At 29.3% G+C, this 20,394-nt stretch overlaps 1 protein-coding gene across 2 annotated transcripts; it reads left to right on the top strand.

Annotated features, from left to right (window-relative positions):
* The first annotated feature begins 8,139 nt into the window (after positions 1-8,139).
* LOC147807156 (astacin-like metalloprotease toxin 1) lies at positions 8,140-20,132 on the top strand. 2 transcript variants are annotated; one of them, XM_087168662.1, is made up of 6 exons: positions 8,140-8,274; positions 8,712-8,769; positions 9,376-9,460; positions 12,875-12,984; positions 15,374-15,558; positions 19,832-20,132. In XM_087168662.1, the coding sequence occupies exons 4-6, from the start codon at positions 12,953-12,955 to the stop codon at positions 20,056-20,058; spliced, it is 444 nt and encodes a 147-aa protein (XP_087024788.1). In that variant the 5' UTR covers positions 8,140-8,274; positions 8,712-8,769; positions 9,376-9,460; positions 12,875-12,952; the 3' UTR covers positions 20,059-20,132. The 2 variants fall into 2 exon arrangements, with proteins under 2 accessions (XP_087024788.1, XP_087024789.1); XM_087168663.1 differs by having other exon boundaries at positions 8,156-8,274; positions 8,712-8,773; positions 9,383-9,460.
* Positions 20,133-20,394: the final 262 nt, after the last annotated feature.

The raw sequence follows: 20,394 nt of genomic DNA, 5'->3' as shown, positions 1-20,394 counted from the left end.
ATCTCTCGTGTGTTACCAGGAGAGTATACGAAATACCTCTCATAACTGAAATTTAATATTTTTAAATATTTAGGCTCTTACTTTGGTCATAAATTAATAAAACATTTTTTGTCAGTTTTAAATAGGAGAAAGTGGGGTGAAACAGGGCAATTGGAAAAAATCAGATTCCTCGATTAAGTCGGAAATATGGTCAATAGAACAAATGGTTCTATATGGAAATATGATCCTATTGACCATATTTCCATATAGAACCATTTGTCTGTCTTTCTTGCAGGTGTTGGACAAAAAAAATTGTAAATAATGGACAAAATATAGAAATATATTTGAAGATTAGAAAACATTTCAAATATGTTTCTATATTTTTAAAATTTGTGAGAAATAGGTTTTTGGAAGTTAATTTTCACGAATTTTGAATAAAGATCTAATACTGAACTCAGCGGCGCGACAGCCCATAGAGGGCCAAGGCCTACTGTGCCCATCTCAGTTTTCTTGACCTTGGGCTCTGGGGTGCAGGTGCAGATGTTCCGGTCAGGTGGTCAGTCGAACGCGGAACCCCTAGTGTTTAGTTCCCAAGCATGCTTGGTACTCATTTATCGACCCACTGAAGGAATGAAAGGCTGAGTCAACCTTGCCCGGCCCGAGGATCGAACCAGGGACCTGTGGCATGACAGCTACCGCTCAGCCACCTGGCGTCAAAGATCTAATAGTTTTCTTAAAAAATTCTCCTGTTGATGAAAAATACGTTAAATTATTTTAACAGTTTTAAAAATTTTATTCCATGATTCTTTTCTCTTTAAGAACTTTTTGTAAAATAAAGATTTATTTTGAGGCATGGTATCGTTACATAAATTTCAGACAATCAACATTTTTTAAAAAATTAGTTTTTTTATTTAATTGCATGGGAAATTTTTAATATTGTGTTTCTTTCTAAAAAGTTAAATTGGTTGTTCTTTTTCAAATCTGTGCTATGCAGTTTTCCGATGAAAATCGCTATTTTTCATCATACCTTTGTGCTGATTAAATGAAAGCAAAGATCACAATAGCATATTTTTTATAACGCTGTCACGTTTCGGATGATGTTTTAGTATGAATAAATACATCTACATTCAGCTTACCATATGCTATATTTAACATAAGTTTTAGAAAGAAAATAAATAAAACTGTGGAATTCGTTATGTTTTTTTTTTCAAATTTATATAATGCTTTATTTTTGATCGTGTAAAATCTTAAGAAAATATTTTTTAATCTTTCTTTCCATAGTGATAGTAGTACATATGTCATTTTGCAAGGCATGAATGACTGTCACAAAATTACTTGAGTTTGATTCATCCCTAGAATAAGTGAGCAGTTCTATTTCAAGATCGCTTTTCATTTTGCTAAATTAAAAAATATATATATTTGATTAAAATATAATTAATTTTATTTTACTTTTATTTTTAATTTATTATCAGATTCATAAAGTGAATACTTATATTTTAAATTTTAAATACTGTTATACTGTTTATAAATAATATATATTTCATCTTAATTACGCTATAATTTCTCACTTATGTTCTTCATATTAACACGGAATCCTTTATCCTATTGGTCCTTTAATTCTTCTTCATGATTTTTCTTCATGTTAATTCCAATTAATACACCAATTATACAATATATACTCTTGCATCAGTAAAATTGGCAAAAAAATTTCTTCCAATGTGATCCACGCTTTCAAAGCTGCAATTACAAGCTAATACCCCCAAATTTCTAAGCTATACTCTTCTTTTGGATAAGTTACAAAGACAAGAAAATGGCACCCTTTTAATTCGTTTGTTCGCATGCAAAGCACGCTTTATATTAAAACATGTCTCGTGGTGTTATTATAATGTTTACCATGAATATATAATTGATTAATCACTTTAAAAAAGCAACAAAAAATTAGAATGCAAAATAACCTTTATTTTAATTCTTATTTTATAGATATTTTTTCATTCAAGTGCACGGCATACGATTTTTTTTACTTAAATGGTCGTTTAAACAGGTTCATTTATTAATTAATTATCCATATTTAGCTGTGCGCTCATGTTGAAATAAGCTGCAAAATTTTCTAGACATGTCTAGACTTATTTTTTATGTACAGGATATAAAAGCCCCTAACTATTTTGCACACATTTTCAACGTAATAAGCTAAATTGAATAGTTTATGAGTTAGAAAATATGACAACTCACAAAACACAGCAAAAAAAATTTCTTTGCAAGAGTTTTTTTAATTTTTTCAAACTTTTAATCACACACTATTAATGCAAACTCCCGAGACGTATTTACAATATTAAATGAATACATTTAAATTTAAAGTATAATTTTAAAATATATTTTAAAATGCTCTATAAGATATTCATCATATTCTTTATCTACTGAAATGAAGTATATTTCGATTAATAAGTGCATGGATAATATTATTGTCGAAAGGCTAAATTAAAATTAAAAAATCTAATAACTCAAGTCAAGAGATTAAACTGAAATAGTACTAAGGTATAATTGAAATTTGACACAATCTGCATGTTTGTTAAATAGTTGATATAATGTTTGCCACTAATAAATCAATTACTGTAATATACTTATTCGAGAACTGTCTTTTTCGTATAAGAATATTATATCGGGAAAAATATTAAAGTTTGAGATTTGATAAATTAATGATATTTTAGGCTAAGATGAAGACATAATTGATCTTTCAACTAAGTTTCCAAATAAAAATAAAATGATTAATCTGACCAATCCGTACTTTTTCAGAGCATATAAGAGTCAATTTAGAACAATATTTAATGTACATAGAATTTATGCACATACACAGTATTCCGTAATCGTAACTGCCCATTAAAAACATATTTTTCAGAATCCAATTCAAAGTTGTTGTAAAAAAGTATATTAGTGGACTCAGATAAACATTTGAGTGAGTAAAAAAAACACAAAACTGAAATCGGATTAATCACTTGCAAGGAGAGTGGAATGAAAAATAAAAAAATTGATAACCAATGAAGAAGTTTCCATTTATTGCAGCTCATCTCACCATTGTTTCTTGTAGCAATCAAAGAGGTTTGGATATTTTCAGCCGCACATTTCACAGTAGTGATTTTTCTTAAATGTTGTTCAGAGATTGGGATAGCCTGGCAAGTATAGGGTTGGGCCCATTTCCAAAAGGTCGTGAGTTTGATATCACCGGCCGGAGACTCCTTATGTGCAATATGGTGCCTGGTGCACGCTAAATCTGTAGAGGTTCACGAAGTTCTCTAAGTTCCCATAACAAATCGATACTTCTGGAGACACTAGATCGGAGATTGATCGTGCTCTGGTCATTGGTCAAAATACATCGATGATATTTTTTGCATTAATTTTTCTGAATTTCTTTTTTTACGTCATTCAATCTATCCAAACTGTTTAAATCTTGCTGAAACGAGGATGAAGATATTGCAGTGAACGTTTCAGATTTACATATAGTAATGGGCAAAGAACCAAAATCTTTGCTTATGTTAAAAATAAAGATTTCAAATTTGAGGTACTTAATCAACAGAATTATTTCAGATGCATTAGTGTCAGACCTATTATTATTGCTCAAGTAATCAGATTCGGAAGAATTAGTAATAATTAATCCAGCTTTACGCTGAAAATAGAAAATTTTAAAGCTTAACCTAAATTGAAAATCTCAAATCTAAACGTTTAAATTATTAAATTTTGAAGCTGTAATAATTTCCCGAACTAATTCCTTCAATCACTTGTTGGTCCAATTTTAAATTTAAACATACTTTTTGAGAAATACACTGCTCATAAATGCCTAAACCTTAACCGGATCTTGCATTCATTTCTGACGCATACATCTGTCATGTGGTGATGTGGCCCATATGGCTGTTGATGTGGTGATGTTTATGTACGTTGATCTGGACAAAATTGGATTTAATTTTAATTATTGTTTTGTTTTTTTAATTTAAATTTTTGAGATTTTCCAGTGTAGAATCCAGCCAATAGCACTTGGCCTAAAATTCTTGTTGTTTACTATAACGAAGTCCAATAGAGCTCAGTTCAAAGGTATGTAGTGTTATTGGATGCTGATGAGTTATAACACTTCGTATTGCTTTTAACGCTCATATTGATGTTTTTGATAAAAAAATAAATTTTTTTTTACTTCCAGTCAGCAAATAGCTTTTTGTTTGGAATTCTAATATATTTAATGGAATTTATAGAATTTTTATTTGATTTCAAATTAATTGCATTAAGTTTATTTGCAATAATAATGATATGCTTATTTTAAAAAACTGTAAATCTCGGCGTAAGCTTCTACAGTATAATAATATTCCGATTATATTTATAGACAGGTACCTGATTCAGTTGAGGGATGCTATCCGAGGCGAAGTAATGCTTAGCTTTATACTATAGAAGGGCCACCCAGCAATGAAGGTTCGATTGGATCACCTACAAACGTAATCGGCTGTCTGTTTGTATTTCTAATCGATTTATTAAGCATAATTTTTATAGAGTATATTAATTTCTAAAGAGTATATTTATTTATTGAATTAAAAGTTTATAGATTTTTTTTTATTATTATTTTATTTCATCCATAACTTTAGAAAAAAAATTATTCATAGATAGATAGATTCCTTTCACCTAGCCATATCTGCTGGAAATAAATTTTAAATGCAATATCTTTGCAGCAGTATCCAGAAGATTTAGTAAATCACGATCCTAATCCTTTGTTTCATTCCAGATGGCAAACTTTTGACAACCGAGTCCATAGGTTGCGTACCATTAGGCTCTTAAAAGCAAGATAAATTCTGCTAAATAAAACAACCATAAGAAATTTCGTGTTACCAAAGATAAACTTTCTATTTTCGGATTACTTTGAAAACATAAATTAAAATTCTTGTATTATATAAAGACCAATACTGCCAGACTTGAGCAATAATCATATTAATTTATTTACCAACTCTGTTACTACGGTCATTATAGAAATACAAAAGTTTCTCTGAGACTTTGACAGAAATCGAGCTATATTTGCAATGGTGGAAATTTTTTCACAAAATAATCACATATTTCTACCTGAGATGTTTTATTTTACAACTTATTGAAAGTTGTCAATTGTCATAGAAAATTTATTTCTGATCCTAGGATAGTTTTCACCAACCTTAGGTTTATGAGTAACTTCTATTTTAAGTATAAATTAAATACCTTAGGTTGTCAATGAAGTATTTTATCATACATAAATGATGTTGATATTGATATTTATGGTTTTTTTATGTAATTTTGTGCAATAGATTTTTGAAATCAGTAGAAATAATATCACAATAACTTTTATGTACAATGATACAGAGAAATCGAATGTTGCTTAGCAAAAAATAATTCACCCAAAAAAATGAACTTCTGAAAAAATCAGCTTCGAGCATAATTGCAAAGAAGACCAAAACATCATTATGACAAGTGACGCATAAAGATGCATAAGATCACCCCTGACTCTGTTGTAGGATTTAAAATATCTGTCTGGGATGTTGTTCATCACCACTCATTCACTCCTTCTACCTTTATTTATTTGCCCCATTACTCAATTGAGCACTTTTATTTTCTTAACTTCTACTTAAGTATTTTAAGCTTATCTCTGTATGCAAGCTGCGAGCTAATTCTTTAATCCTGATGACTTATAAATGCTTCCAGAATTTTCGAGATATCAACAAACGGAGATGCATGTAAAAAAAAAAAAATTCAATAAATTCTCTTTAAAAATTTCTTAAGTATGTCTATAAAAAAGTGATTTTAATTTAGATTCGAGATATGATCATGTAAATAGATTAAAGTAATAATAGATTATAGTAAAGGTATGAACTCCAATTATTGCTGAAAATATAATGGATAGATATGATGTTACTTAATGGTACTTTTTTAAGTCCAATTTACGAATATATAAAGTTGCAATTACCCAGTCAATATGATTTTCTAAAGTGACAGAAAAATGAGGAATATTAAAAAGAAATGCTTTTTAAATCATTTTATACTAATTTCTATATTCTTTTATTTTGTGATGTCATCGTCCTTACGTCGTCCGTGATCAGTATACGGTTGTCAAAGAGCTGTAAAATAATGGCTCTCTATTCTTGTCAATTACAGTTCAGAATCATGTTGACGTGCTGCAGAGAGTTTCACATATGTTTGTTGGATTTAAGGGGTGCAACGTAGGCCTACCGCCTCGTGGTGCACCCTGGGCAACGTTCCGGTAACGGTAAAGTGGTCTACAACTTCGGCATTTTATCTGGAGGCAATGACTTCGGTCAATTTAATGTTGTGTCATCTTTACTTCTGCTCCTGTTCATTTATTTTTATTTTTGCCTTGCCATTGGAAATGAAAAAAAAATTTAAAAAAATTAAAAAAATTTTGGATTTAGACCTGTGAAACTCTCTGGTGAAACTAAAATTTCGTGCAAATTATAATTAGTTGAATGTCTACTATTTCTAACAGCTGATTGACTATTCTGCTTGATGAGGAGAATCATTGTCATACGCAAAGAAAAACTGCGGTTCCATAGTTTCTTTAAAAACGAAGCATGATGAGGAATAAAAACTTTGGTACAACAATGTGAAGCAATAACTGGAAGTGACTGATTCACTTATGAGTATGCACATCAATTATAACACTACCCCAAATAAAAACACCACTACCTCAATAAGTGTTATTTCCATTGAAGCTGGAAGGCTTGCCTCTTGTTCTTTGCCAGCTTCAGATGAATTGTTTTCAAAATCGATAATTTGACTAAATCTAGTTTTATTCTTCGGGGAAAAAACAATTTGTTCACATTGCTCATCTTTCCAGTTCCAGCATTCTCGATATCACGAATCATGTTGTTTCAAATAAGCAAGTGTTAATAGCTAACATCTTATAAATTATCCGTCATTACTCAGTCTGACCACAATGAATTTGTGGTCAGAAGACTGAATTTGTGATATAGGAGGTCAATAATTCAGTTGGTCAATAATTCAGTCAGGTTTAATGATTTCTCTAGCTACCACCTGTCACTATCCGTTCTTTGCCGTGGCAGCAAATAATCCAGGGGTCCATTTTTAATTAGGTCCAGTTATGATGGAAGTATATATATATATATATATATATATATATATATATATATATATATATATATATATATATATATATATATATATATATATATATATATATATATATATATATATATATATATATATATATATATATATATATATATATATATATATATATATATATATATATATATCATCCATTGTTCTGATATGGCAAAATATTAATAGAAAATTTCTGCTGGGGCAATAAGTTTGATGTGTTGGTCTGGAGCAAGATAAATTAATCAGAAAAAATAAGATTCCCATTTTCAAACTTAAACTCCAACAGTTTATTCAATACTGATTTTAAAACATTATAAGCAATAACAATGTAATTTTAGCGAATATCGAAATCCCATTAATAATATCATTATTATTATCAATATTAATAAAAAAAATTAATATTAATAAAATTAATAATAATTAAGTTAATAAAAATGATTAAATTCGCAACACTGAAGTCGCAATGGCTTAGTAGTTAAAGCAATGGAATTGGGAAGAGCTGGTGTTTGATCTCCCGATATGTTTCGAAAATTTTGTGTGCGTACTTTAGAAATGTAAAGCTCTTATAATGTAGGCGGATTATGCGCTGTAATTGCGTCAAATATAAGGCATCAAATTTATGCCCTAAATTAATCTAACTCAATGGGATGACTAGTGACTTAAAAAATTTTTTATTTTTAATTTTCCATACCATATAGAATATAGTTGTTCTAAATCTGCGAGAAAAGAAATGGGCAAAGATATTTTGTCGAATATTCAAAACTATGCGATGCAAATAAATTTTTTTTTTCGATCAAAGATTACTTAAAAATGCAAATAATACTAATCATTTAGACCGAGAAGTCGGCTTCTTTGAGGGTGATAATCATGCCTATTCTGAGTCATTTAAAAAGTATCTATAATATATTTAAGGAAAACAAAAAGCTTGCGATTTTGAGTTCCTGAACACAGATGTTTATTTCCGAAGTTCAATAGCTATAGCGATCAAAACAGGTATATAAATAGGAACTTTTCAGAATTAGCATAATTGCTAGGTTGCATAAAAAACTCTCATAATGCAAGTCTTTTACTTTCTGGTTTTATTGACCTCTTCTTTTGCTCTTCCGTTTTCAGAAGACCTTGACGATGGTTTCATTCTATTGTCTGAAAAGGAAGAAAAAAGTAAGTTATGTTTTAATATAAATTTTTTTTATGAATTTTAATGCATAAATTTTTTATGCATCTTAAAAATACAGCACAAACAAAATTTGAAACAATTTATTGAATACTGTAAAGCTGGAATGTCTATCATAAATAATAAATTGACTAAAAGCTTTAAACTCCAATCTATTCGTATGTAGCTATTTAAGAAATTATATGAATTTGCTCTATATCTATTTCTCGAATATTTATAAACAAATTTGTAAGGCGAAAATCGATAATAAAAATACAGTTAGCATGCAAATAGTTATCATAGCTATATAGTTAATAACAGCTAAAAGCAGTTAAGCATAAAATTGATATTTTTTAAGAAAAAAATTATTATTTTTTTAAGAAATTATGCAATGAGAAGTATAAAAATAATTCTCAATGAAAATTGTTTAATTCATTTTTTTCAGCTGCAATTGCCGCCCTGATTTATTTGATGGAGACATTCTTGGAGTTAAAGAAATGCTCGTAAGTAGAGTTTAATAAAATTATTCCATTTCTTTTTAAAGTTAAAACTTTTTAAAAAGTAGATTTTTTCTTAGTTCTCACCTAAAAATAAAAGTTCAAAATTTTGACATAACTGATTACCTTTAAAGTTTTTTTTTATTATCTGAAAGTATGTGACTCCTAAGAATTTTTCCGGCGAAAAAGAAATAGACTCCATGGCAAAGTTTAAAATTTTAAAGTTTAAGTTAGCAATTCAACGAGAAAGAAGTTGTTTTGATACAGAAGCTGCGTCGTTTTATAAAACCCATTTAAAAGAGTAAGCATTCTTGCCTGATTAAACAACTGTTTTACTTTAACGCACAATATATATATATATATATATATATATATATATATATATATATATATATATATATATATATATATATATATATATATATATATATATATATATATATATATATATATATATATATATATATATATATATATATATATATATATATATATATATATATATATATATATATATATATATATATATATATATATATATATATATATATATATATATATATATATATTTATATTTATTATAATTTCTGTTATTTTTCTCTACAATTTCAGGATGCAGAGAGAAATGGTATACGACCCCAAAGTTACAGGTGGCCCAATGGTGTAATACCTTATTATATACACACAGACATTAATGGTATTTTTTTTGTTTAATTTAATAACATTTTTTATTAGTTTACTCAATTTTGCATTCATCATATTACATGTAACAATGAGTCTATCAGTGTAAATCAACAGAGTAAAAAATTACATCATCTTGTCCTATTTTCACAGGTTTGAGTGAAGACCAATCTTATTACACAGATCTCATTCCTCAGTAAAAACAGAAAGAATAGCAATTGAGTGTTAGGCCCATCCCTCTTTAGCAACATTTTATTTTATTTCATAACCGTCGTTGAACAACCGACCCAATTTTTTGTGCTTACGACTATTGATGTTCCACTCCGTAGCCTTGAAATTTTGATCCTACTCCAGAAGACAAAAGAATTCCTGGATCAAATATTGGGGAAAATTTGCCTTCTTGGAGGACTTTTTGATGGAAATCACGCGCATTTGCATCACATGGAAAGGGAAACCACGAAAACTTCACGCATTTAGCCTGATGGCAAGGAGACTCTAACCCATGATCCGTCTACCGCTGAGGATATTTTACGTCAGTAGTGTGGTCAGCGCAAGTCGGATGTGGAATTCGTATCGACCAGCCATTGCAAGACATTCATAAAGTAGAAAACAATCTCCCCTAGTTAGAAGCAATGGTATTGTTTTAAGTTATGATAGCATTTTATATGGCATATTCTGAAATACACGATACCTGAACCCAATAGTTAAAAATCCTAATTTAGGCACTGGCAAAGAAAAAAATCACTCCTCGCTCCAATACTCGCTCTTGGTGTTGAGTAAATAAAAAGTAAATAGTAAATATATGAGTATTGTAAAGCACTACAATATGAAACCCATGTACTAACAAAATAATTTGAGCAAATTATTTGTCTTACTATTTCTATTCTTTAACTAAATATTTGTCTTCAATAACATACTTAATAATAGCTGAATTTTAATGATTTTCTATGAGGAGTTAATGCTATTTCTCCATCAGTTTTGCTTTTTAAAATGTACAATCTTTTTTATTATTTTATCTTCCGTTAGTTTTAAATTATTAATTTTTCTAGAAACTTGCTCAGAATGAATACATATAAGCAAAATAAACACGAGGTCTTGGACAACTTCAAAAAAATCATTTAGTTGCTATGTTCACTTTTAATTCTTGGATGGTTTGCATGGAAACTATGGCAGCTGATTAAAAAATTAAACTTGTCTCTTTTGAACGATCTAATTGAAATTTCTGATTGATTATTATATTAATGGGCTAAAATAGCCTCTTTCATCCGCCGTCATAACTACAAAATGTTAGTTAACATAAACGATTCAGATGTTATAAGAAAGACACACAAACACTCAAATTCAAAATTTTTTACTTTAGATAGATGAGACGATTTTTATAATTATTTATTCCAATACTTAGTTTATAAATGTAATGAACATGTTCGTAATATTTGAACTTAAATACCAGTCAGCTAAATATTTTGTGCCTAAATTCGAAGTGTGTTTGTTTTCGATAAACGTACAAAAGTATTTAAAATAATATTTAAAATTAGTCAAAGTGACATTTGATTCAAAGTGTAAAACTACACAAGTAAGATTTCTAGTTTAACCTTTTGTTATTTCTATGAGACTACTACCGCTTCTCGCTTCGATCACCAACCCTTGTGTTTACTTTTCCTTTATCTTTGTATATTTTTTCCTTACAATTCGACATTATTGAAAAAGGAACATTTCTTTATTCTATTAATCGGAACCAAATGATTTGGATTTGAAAACCAATCCATTGTACTTGAAAGAGAATTAAACTTACGAATGCAGAATGTGTGCCACAATAAAATTTAATGAATGAGCAGTGATTTTACTTGAAAATAGAGTATAATGATAACCCATTAATATTATTACAATTATTATTATTATTATTTTGTATAGCAATGTAAATTTAAAACGGGTTTCTTTTTGCTCTTGAGTCGTTTCAAATTTCAAAAATTTCAATTTAATTAATATTAAGATGCATGTACTCAGCACATCAAATTTCATATCTGTAGTTGCATCTCTGCAGCTGCTAATGAATGAGCAGTAATTTTACATGAAAATAGAGTATAATGATAACCCATTAATATTATTACAATTATTATTATTATTATTTTGTATAGCAATGTAAATTTAAAACGGGTTTCTTTTTGCTCTTGAGTCGTTTCTAATTTCAAAAATTTCAATTTAATTAATATTACGATGCATGTACTCAGCACATCAAATTTCATATCAGTAGTTGCATCTCTGCAGCTGTAGAGCATTCCATATTAATTTTTATTACATACTAGGCATGTTAATAATTCTTAAATGTAGAATTTTTTTATTCCGTCGTACTTCTTGTGCAATTTTTACACACCAATTCAGTTTCAAGTTTCTGAGTCATAGTTTTTGATCAGTAAAATGAAATATAATTTTAAGTAGAACACTCAAAATAACGATGGCATCAATCCTCGCTGTTTTTAGTTAATTGGATATACTGTTTTATACAAAATGAGCTTATTGCTTTCAAAAAAACAGGAAAGGTTTTGAACCATTTAGCTTTCATTAATACAAGTTAAGCGTGTTAATAATTCTTAAATGTTAATTTTTTTTAGTTCCATTGTACTTCTTGCACATTGTTGTGCACCAATTCAGTTTTTATGTTTCTAAGTCATATAGTTTTTGCGCAGTAAAAAGAAATATAACTTAGCACTTATCTCTATAAACATGTAAGTTTAATGGTATCGGCGCATGCGGTTTTTTAATTGTATGCAAAATGAGCTATACAGTTGTATACAAAATTAGCGTCTTACTTTTTAAAAGCCGAAGGGCTATGAACCATTACGCGTTCGTTTCAATTTCATAGATAACTTCATTAAAAATAAACTCATTTCTAGATTTTTTATCCAAGTATTTTTAATGAAAGTATAGGGTTCATTACAAATTAAAATTTTACCCCATCAAATTTCAAATTTTACCGCATCAAGTTTCTCCATAAAGCTTCATTACAAATTAAAATATATCCCCATCAATAAAGTCTTTAGTTTTAATACCAATTTTTTATCGGTATTTGTAAAACAATTTATTCTTTGAAAGTAATAAAATTTTTAATCACATATTATTTGCAGGCATTTAGAAAAGTATGAAGATGTCAACATGTTTAAAAAAAGTATGAAGAAGAAAAATAAATTCAAATTGAATTTCCGGTCTAATTGACCGCAACCATAATTTTAGTGTGAATGTAAAGTTAATTTTACAGTGAACTTCGATTACTACCAAAATTTTAACCATTTCCTTCAAAAGTGATGCAACCTAAGTATTTTGCTTTAGATTTAGCGAAAATAAAATTAATTTTTAAGTACTAATATTTGAAGATGTAATTTTTAGTTATATATATTTTATTTAATTATTTTTTAATGCTATTTTACATTTGCAGACGTAAAGAAGAAGCTCATAAATGACGCTATCGCTTATTATCGCAGAGAAACCTGCATAAGGTTTGTTCCGAAAACTGATGAAAATCCTTTATATCTATAACGGAACTGGGTAAGTATGTCTGATATATTTTTATAATTTTTATATTTCTTTGTCTAATTCCTAAAAAAATATTTGTTTTTTTTTTCTGGAATGTTTAATGCTTTTTTTTTTGCATAGTGTATGCATTATGACAAGAAATGCAACTTTCAGAATTTTTAAGAATTTATTAACATCTAAATTTTTCTTGCAAACAACGTGAATAAAGTTTGAAAAGTTCATTCGAATTTATGTTTACATGATTGCAGTACCTCAAGTACCAATAAGTAAGTAAGCGATAAGCGATAGTAAGTAAGCGATGTCATTATTTTAAAAAGTACACTTGATGTTTCGTCTCCATAAAGATAGACTATTTGAAATCTAGTCAAAATGAAGCATAAAAATTTATCATTAGAGGGCACTTTTAAGTTTTATACCATAATAATATTTCGAGTAATAAAACATATCAAAGTCTTAAAAATCACAAAGAAAAAAATGACTAGCCATAGCGGGTGTACAAGCATTTTTTATTGCAGAAAAAACAATATTAAGTTGAAAAGCACTAATTAGAGTTGTTTGTAATCAAACAATTTATGATGGAATATACAACCGCCTTCCACAATTGTGATGTACTAGCTTCAGACACTGTTTTCGTTTTTTTTCTTGGTTTATTTATTTTTAACTATTCCAATATTTTAGCTTGATGGTCTCCTTTTCTGATAAAAAATTAAAAATCTATATCAAGTAAGTTCTTTTTGGAATATTTTATATAAAAAGTACTCTTAAACTTTTCTCTGCATTGCAAAAAGTTAGTGTAGCTACCACCGCTGTCTAGGGTTTGCTAGAGTTTCTTCTTTTTTTTTTTTTTTTTTTTTTTTTTTTTTTTTTTTTCTCTTAAGCTCTAATTTGTTTCAAAATTAGTGCAGTTTCATGAGATTTCTTCGATACATTTTTCTAAATTATTTGCCTTAGATAATGACTATTTTTCTACTGTTGTAGACTCTAGAGATCTTTTTTTAACCCCTTCCTTCTCGCTCCCGTGAAAATAACGGTGTGAGGTTTCGCCCTCTATTTCTCGCTCCCGTGATATTTCCGGGATGGAGTGTTCAGTAGTAACGCGCCTATAAGAATAAAACTAATTTATTTCTGTTGCCCGGAAAACATTTTATTTCTCATTTTACGCACCAGATGGCAGTACCAGGATATTTAAGGTAATTATGGATAGTTGTTTATTTTAAACTAGTTGTCAGCACTAATCAAATTTTCAGTGATAAAAAGAAATAGGCACTTTTATGACCGTTTTCTTGAAAACTAACCGATCGTTAAGGAGTTAATAAACTCGAACTCGAGTTTACACCAGAAAAAAAGAAAGAGAGTTCGAGGTGGAGAAAGTAAGAAAGAGTGAGAGGCAAAGATTAGAAGTTACCAAAGATTAGAAGTTACTTTTTTACACATTTAAAAATAAGAAAATTAGGTTTGAAAAACATGGGAAATACTTTATTCGTGTTTCATGTCTTTAAATTGCTAAACGTTTTATTTCAACGCTCTAATCACCCGTTTCAGAAGTATTGATGCATTCTTGTTTCATTAGCTTGGGTCAGCTCTGTCTTAAACAAGAATATCCTTTCTACTGAGCCTGACTTTATTGGTCATTTTAAAGAAAAATGTACCGACAAAAAAAAAGGAAAACAATCATCACACAATAGTAACAGGATACTGAATATAATATTTTGAAATTTACAATATTTTTATAAGTTCTCGCTCATGTTTATGTCAAAAGTAAAAGAGATAAAGAGAGACGGAGAGAGAGTGAAAGAAAGTGAAAGGCAAAGGTTAGATGTTAACAGTTACATTAATATGAATTTTTTTAGATTTAAGAAATCAAATTCAAGACAGATAGAAATTGATTTTATCTGTCTTGAATTAGGTTTTTTTTTATATTAGAACTATTCGAACTATTAAAATCTTATATGTTCCGTTAACGAATAAAAACTGTGTTACAATTATTTCATCTTAACGAATCAAGCGATATGTTTTCTTAAATTAAATTTACTTATCTCATTTCAGCTGATTATTACTTACTCAATGGAAAAACCTCTATAATCCTCCCGCTAAATCCTAAAATAACCTTATAATCTAACCTTATAATCCAACAAACCTTATAATCCTAAAACAATTTAAAACCCTTAAAGTGGAAAATTTAAAGGAAAACAATTTACTTATTAAAACTTTGGTTTACAAAAACTTTTGTTGCCAATGGTAATTTTTTTTATATTACCCTAAATTTTTAAAATACTCTCAAATAAACTATTAAAGAAATCAAAATTACCCATACTCTTTTTTAATTTATAGCCAAATGTGAAGCCTCATAGTCATTTCAATATTTATGGCTTTTAGCATCTGTATTTTTTTTTCAATTTAGATTTAACTCTTATGTTGGGAGACATACTCTTGATAGACAACCGCAGCCCGTATCACTCGCAGATGGATGCCATTACATTGGAACTATATTGCATGAACTGCTGCATGCAATTGGATTCTTTCATGAACACCAAAGGAATGACAGAGATGACTACGTTGAGATTCACTTACAGAATGTTGATGAGGGTAAGACTTTTCAAACTACAATTGACCCTATATATGCCCCTTTGTACCCTATAACCCATCCTATATGTACCCCTTTGTACCCTATAATTCATTCAATATTAATCCAACAGGTCCCTTTATTCACATGTCCTTTTAATTTATTTATTTCAAACTTTTGTTGAAAATTGTATACGGATTTGAACTGGAAGATGTATTGATAGATCAGAAAAGATAACGATTTTTATTTTAATACAAGGGGAAGAAAAATTCTGGCAAATAATTTATTGTCTTGTAGTGATATTTCTGCTAAATAAAACCATAACTCTAAAACGTATGGTATTTATACTATTCAATTGGTATCGTTTATATAGTAACGGCTTGTCGGTAATCCTTATTTTCAAAATTATTGCTCTTATTGTCACACATCCAGTAAAAATTACAAAACTGAAAAGTAAATTTAACTGAATGAATGGTATTTTTACCATAACGTAAAGTATCATGATAAAATTACCAAATTTTAATATATTTACTGAATTTTATCACATGTTATAAAACCGTATTTTAATGTTAATTTTACCAACACATTGACAAAGGGCTTCGGTAAATAATTTTGACCTTTTTTGAGTTCTCATATAGCTACAATTTCTCTAAATGTTACCATATTCTGATACTTTTGGCAATATTTTCTTCTTAGTGTGCAGCAACAATATTTAAAATACATTCTTACGATGATATTTTATGTTATGTAAGTTTTTATAAAAACCTTTTCAATAACGTAACTACTAAAAAAGTAAGCAAGTGATTTAAAGAGCTCTAAAAATAATAACTCGACTGCTTCACTTTTGGATACTATTAAAAACTATTTACATGAGCTTACTTGTAATAACGAATGAAAAATAATTAATTATTAAAACCCATGACATCAACTCCTAAAGTTTGTTTGCATTTCAACTGAGCTGGTGACCATTGTTGATACCATTTTTCAAATAATTAAGAAAAAAAACTGTCTTTTAATTACACGTAATGGATAACCTGTGAAACAAAATTTGTATTTCAAATGTTCCTCTCTAAAATGTTCCACCAATCAAATGTTCCTCCAATTCTCCAAATGTTCCACCAAATAGAAGTTTTGAACGAATTTTACAGTTGGACTAAACCTCTCTCTCCAAATTGCAGAAGCTAAGACTGTTCCAGAGTTATAAGAGCTAAGAACACTCACTCCAATTATTTCATTACTAAAGATAAATATATTAGATACTAGTAAAATTGTGAGGTTCTTCTTGTTAAATTTAAGCAAACGTAATAAAATAATTCTAAGCAAACGTGATGGAAATAAAAAGAGTACATATAAGTAGGTTTTAATACCCCTAATTGCAAGTTCTCTTTTTGCACAATTTGATAAAAGAGATGAGGTTGTTTCTTCCAAAGCTAGCCTTTATTTAAAAAAGCATTCCTTTCAGAAGATATTTAAAAAATAATGACCGGTCTAAAACTTTCATTCATCTATTTTTCTTTTTTGAAAAAAGAAACATTATTTAAATTTCTTTTATCCTTGGCCCTTAAATAGGCAACTTTAAAACATTTTTTTTGAGAAAACAAATAAACAATGTATATATTTTTTTCCAACTTTAGCTCTTAAGTAGGCAAACTTCAAGCCATTTTTCGAAGAAAAAAATTATGTACAAATTTCTTTTCAACTTTATTTAGCCTTTAGATAAGAAAATTTCAAAGAATTTTTTCTCAGGAAATAAATTATCTTGACTCTTCTTTTTAATTAATTTTGACTCTTAGATAGGAAAATTTTAAACAGTTTCTGAAAAAATAAACAATGCACATTTTTTTTTCTAATTTACTTCCGAGATAGAAAAATTTCAAACCATTTTTTGGAAAAATAAAATAATTTCATTTCATTTTTGATACTTAGATAGAAACATTTCAAAACATGATCATCACTATTGTAAGAAAGTTTTCCAGGAAATTAATTCAAAGTTCTATTTTTTTTCTCTAAATGTCAACTGTTTAGATATTTTATTATATTTCTATCTTTTTTTTATCATCAGAATTGGCTAAGTCGTAAGTAAAAGGGACATAATCTTCCTCACTACTTGAGTTTCTCGCAAATTAACTCAAAGTTTCTTATGGATCATAAGCAAACATTGCAGAAAAAAATGCCTGGAAATTATTATGAAAATGTCATAGTCTTCTATCTGTTTTATGCGTGACACAAATCTAAGTTACCTGGTAGAGACTTACCCAGGTATAAGGGGTGATCAAATGAAAAGGTACGAAACGACACAGTGGGTACAAATGTAGACTTTATTCAAAAAGGCCAGAGCACAACGATCCCACTGATGAACAAGCCGCTGGATTCCTTGTTCCCAGAATTCCTGTGGCCGTGATGAGACCCAGTCCTTTGCAGCATCCTTGAGTACGGCGTGCGAGTTGAAGCGCTTCCCTTTCAGGTGCTTCTTCAGTGGATAAAACACATGGAAATTGCAGGGCGACATGTCCAGACTGTAGGACGGATGGTCCAACGTCTCCCACTTGAACTTGTCCAGTTCCATGTGTGTGACTCTGCAGACATGTGGACGCGCGTTACCAAGGAGCAGAACCATACCCTCCGTGAACAGCCCCGGTCTTTTGTTCTTGATGGACCTGCGTAGGTGTCGGAGTATCCCCCAGTATACAAAAGAGTTAATGGTTTTTCTGTCCTCGAATTTCTATTCCTCATACGGACTGCCGCATCATTTGGACGCTGCTTTTGATAAGAGCCTCTGCTCTCTCCTGCGCATGCGGGCGGCTGCGTAGGCTTCGATCTCTGTCAGAGACTCCAATCGCATCCCGAGATGTCTCGCTAAGTTCTCCCATGGCGGAATATGCAAATATTAAACTGTTACGGTTTTACGTCGTTTCGTACCTTTTCATTTGATCACTCCTTGTATTACTCTGCAGGCTTAACGAATCAAAAATTATAACGTAATCAACTTGCATGTTCAAGAGTCACATTTTAAATTTATTTTAACAATTATTAACTATGACAAAATGGAAATTGTATTTATATTCAATTGATATCCCTGATATTTTTACCCCACACTCAAAGGCCTATCAGTAACAGTAGCGTAACTACCAATAGAATTATTAAATACCAATTCACTAGTATATAAGAAGTTTTAACTTGATTCTGTCTTAAGGCACTCTTTGATTAATGAGATTGACATATTCGAATGCCCTGTCCCTACTTTGAAGACCCAGACGTTACATGAACTCGCTAACTTTGCAAATAACGGCCACATTGCAATTAACACACCAACATCGATGGATGGTCCACATTGAACAGGTGATTTGCTCACATATAGCTCTCAAAATTCGATGAAGCATATACAATTCTCCTAGCCACTTAAAAAAGAAAAAAAATAGCATCAATTAACTAGTAGAATTCGTCCATTCATCGAATTCTATCGGAGATAAAATTCTGGTTCCGGAGAGAAGTAACTACCACTAAAATTATTAGATACTAATTCACTAGTATACTAGATATGTTAACTTGATTCTGTCTTGAACTTTCTTCCTTTTATCTTGAGGTACCTTTTGGTAGATAAAGTTTGATATAGTCAAAAGCTACTTCCCCACTCTTTGCCCCTCAACCTTTTTTTAAAGAATGAAAATAATTACTCCGGTTCTCAAAATAACTTTACTGCATAGTATTGAAAATTTCGATTGAAGAGCGCGGTTGTGACTTCAAAACATCATTACCCAAAATATTATTTCTTACGTAAACATAAACTGCCTACTTAACACTAGTTTGCCCAAAGAAGTCGTTTTGACTGCTTTTTAATTTCAATTAGAAAAACAATAATGACGCAATTTCTTAGAATTTTATGACTTTTTGTACAACATATAATTTTTTTATTGTTATATTTACTAATAATTTGTTATGCAACTAAAAATAATATCAAAAATTTTAAAAATTAATTTTAAACAAATTTATTTATACATTAGTTATTCTTTCACAATGTAGTCATTTTTTACTGACTGCTTTTGGGCAATATCTTTCTAGTGCTAATAAATAACGAATAACTAATTTATTAAAAGTCCCCGTTTTAATCAGTCGTGATTCTTGTATAAACGTCGGTATACCTTGTGCTTACTCCTTAAATTTCTGACAATCAACATCCAAATAGTTCAGAATAACGTAGCACAAAATTTAGCCCTTCAGTTTTCATTTGGCTCATGAATAATAGATAAGTACAGTTAATTCTTCTTGTTAAATGTATCTTAATATTTTTTTTTACAGATGATAAAGGCAACTTTCAAAAAGTGACACCAGATTGGGGAATTTTATATGATAAATTTGATTATAAGTCCATCATGGTTTATGAGAGCACGGCATGGTCTAATAATGGCGAAAAAACCATTGTACCTTTACAAGAAGGCATTGTACTTAAGAGTGCCAGTACTAAAACGAAGCTGGCAAAATCTGACATAAGAAGAATTAACAAAATGTACCATTGTCAAGTTTAAATATTGTTTATTTTGTTGCACTTCTTACAAAAGAAAAATAAAATCAAGTAAATGAATTAATATATTTTTTAGATCTGAAATTTAGAATTGTCTTTTCCTAGAATATCTTAACGGTATAAAACATATACTGGTCCATGAAACACAGGTACTGGTAACATCCTAAATCTGAAATCCCACCGTTTTCCCCATCATGCTGCATTGTAGAGGATTTGGTATTGTACAAGACGCTATGTTTCATAAACGTGTCTTGTACAATACCAAATCCTCTGATAATTATCGTAATTATATCTGAACTAGTGGTTATATACTGGGGTGGGTTTTTCTAGAATCAGTATT

The sequence above is a fragment of the Parasteatoda tepidariorum genome, chromosome 7 (genome assembly GCF_982258835.1).
Source record: "Parasteatoda tepidariorum strain Cologne lab strain chromosome 7, Ptep-v5.0, whole genome shotgun sequence".
Classification (NCBI taxonomy): Eukaryota; Metazoa; Arthropoda; class Arachnida; order Araneae; family Theridiidae; genus Parasteatoda; species Parasteatoda tepidariorum.
Note: the sequence above shows the minus strand (reverse complement) of the source record. Positions and strands in the feature narration are given on the sequence as shown.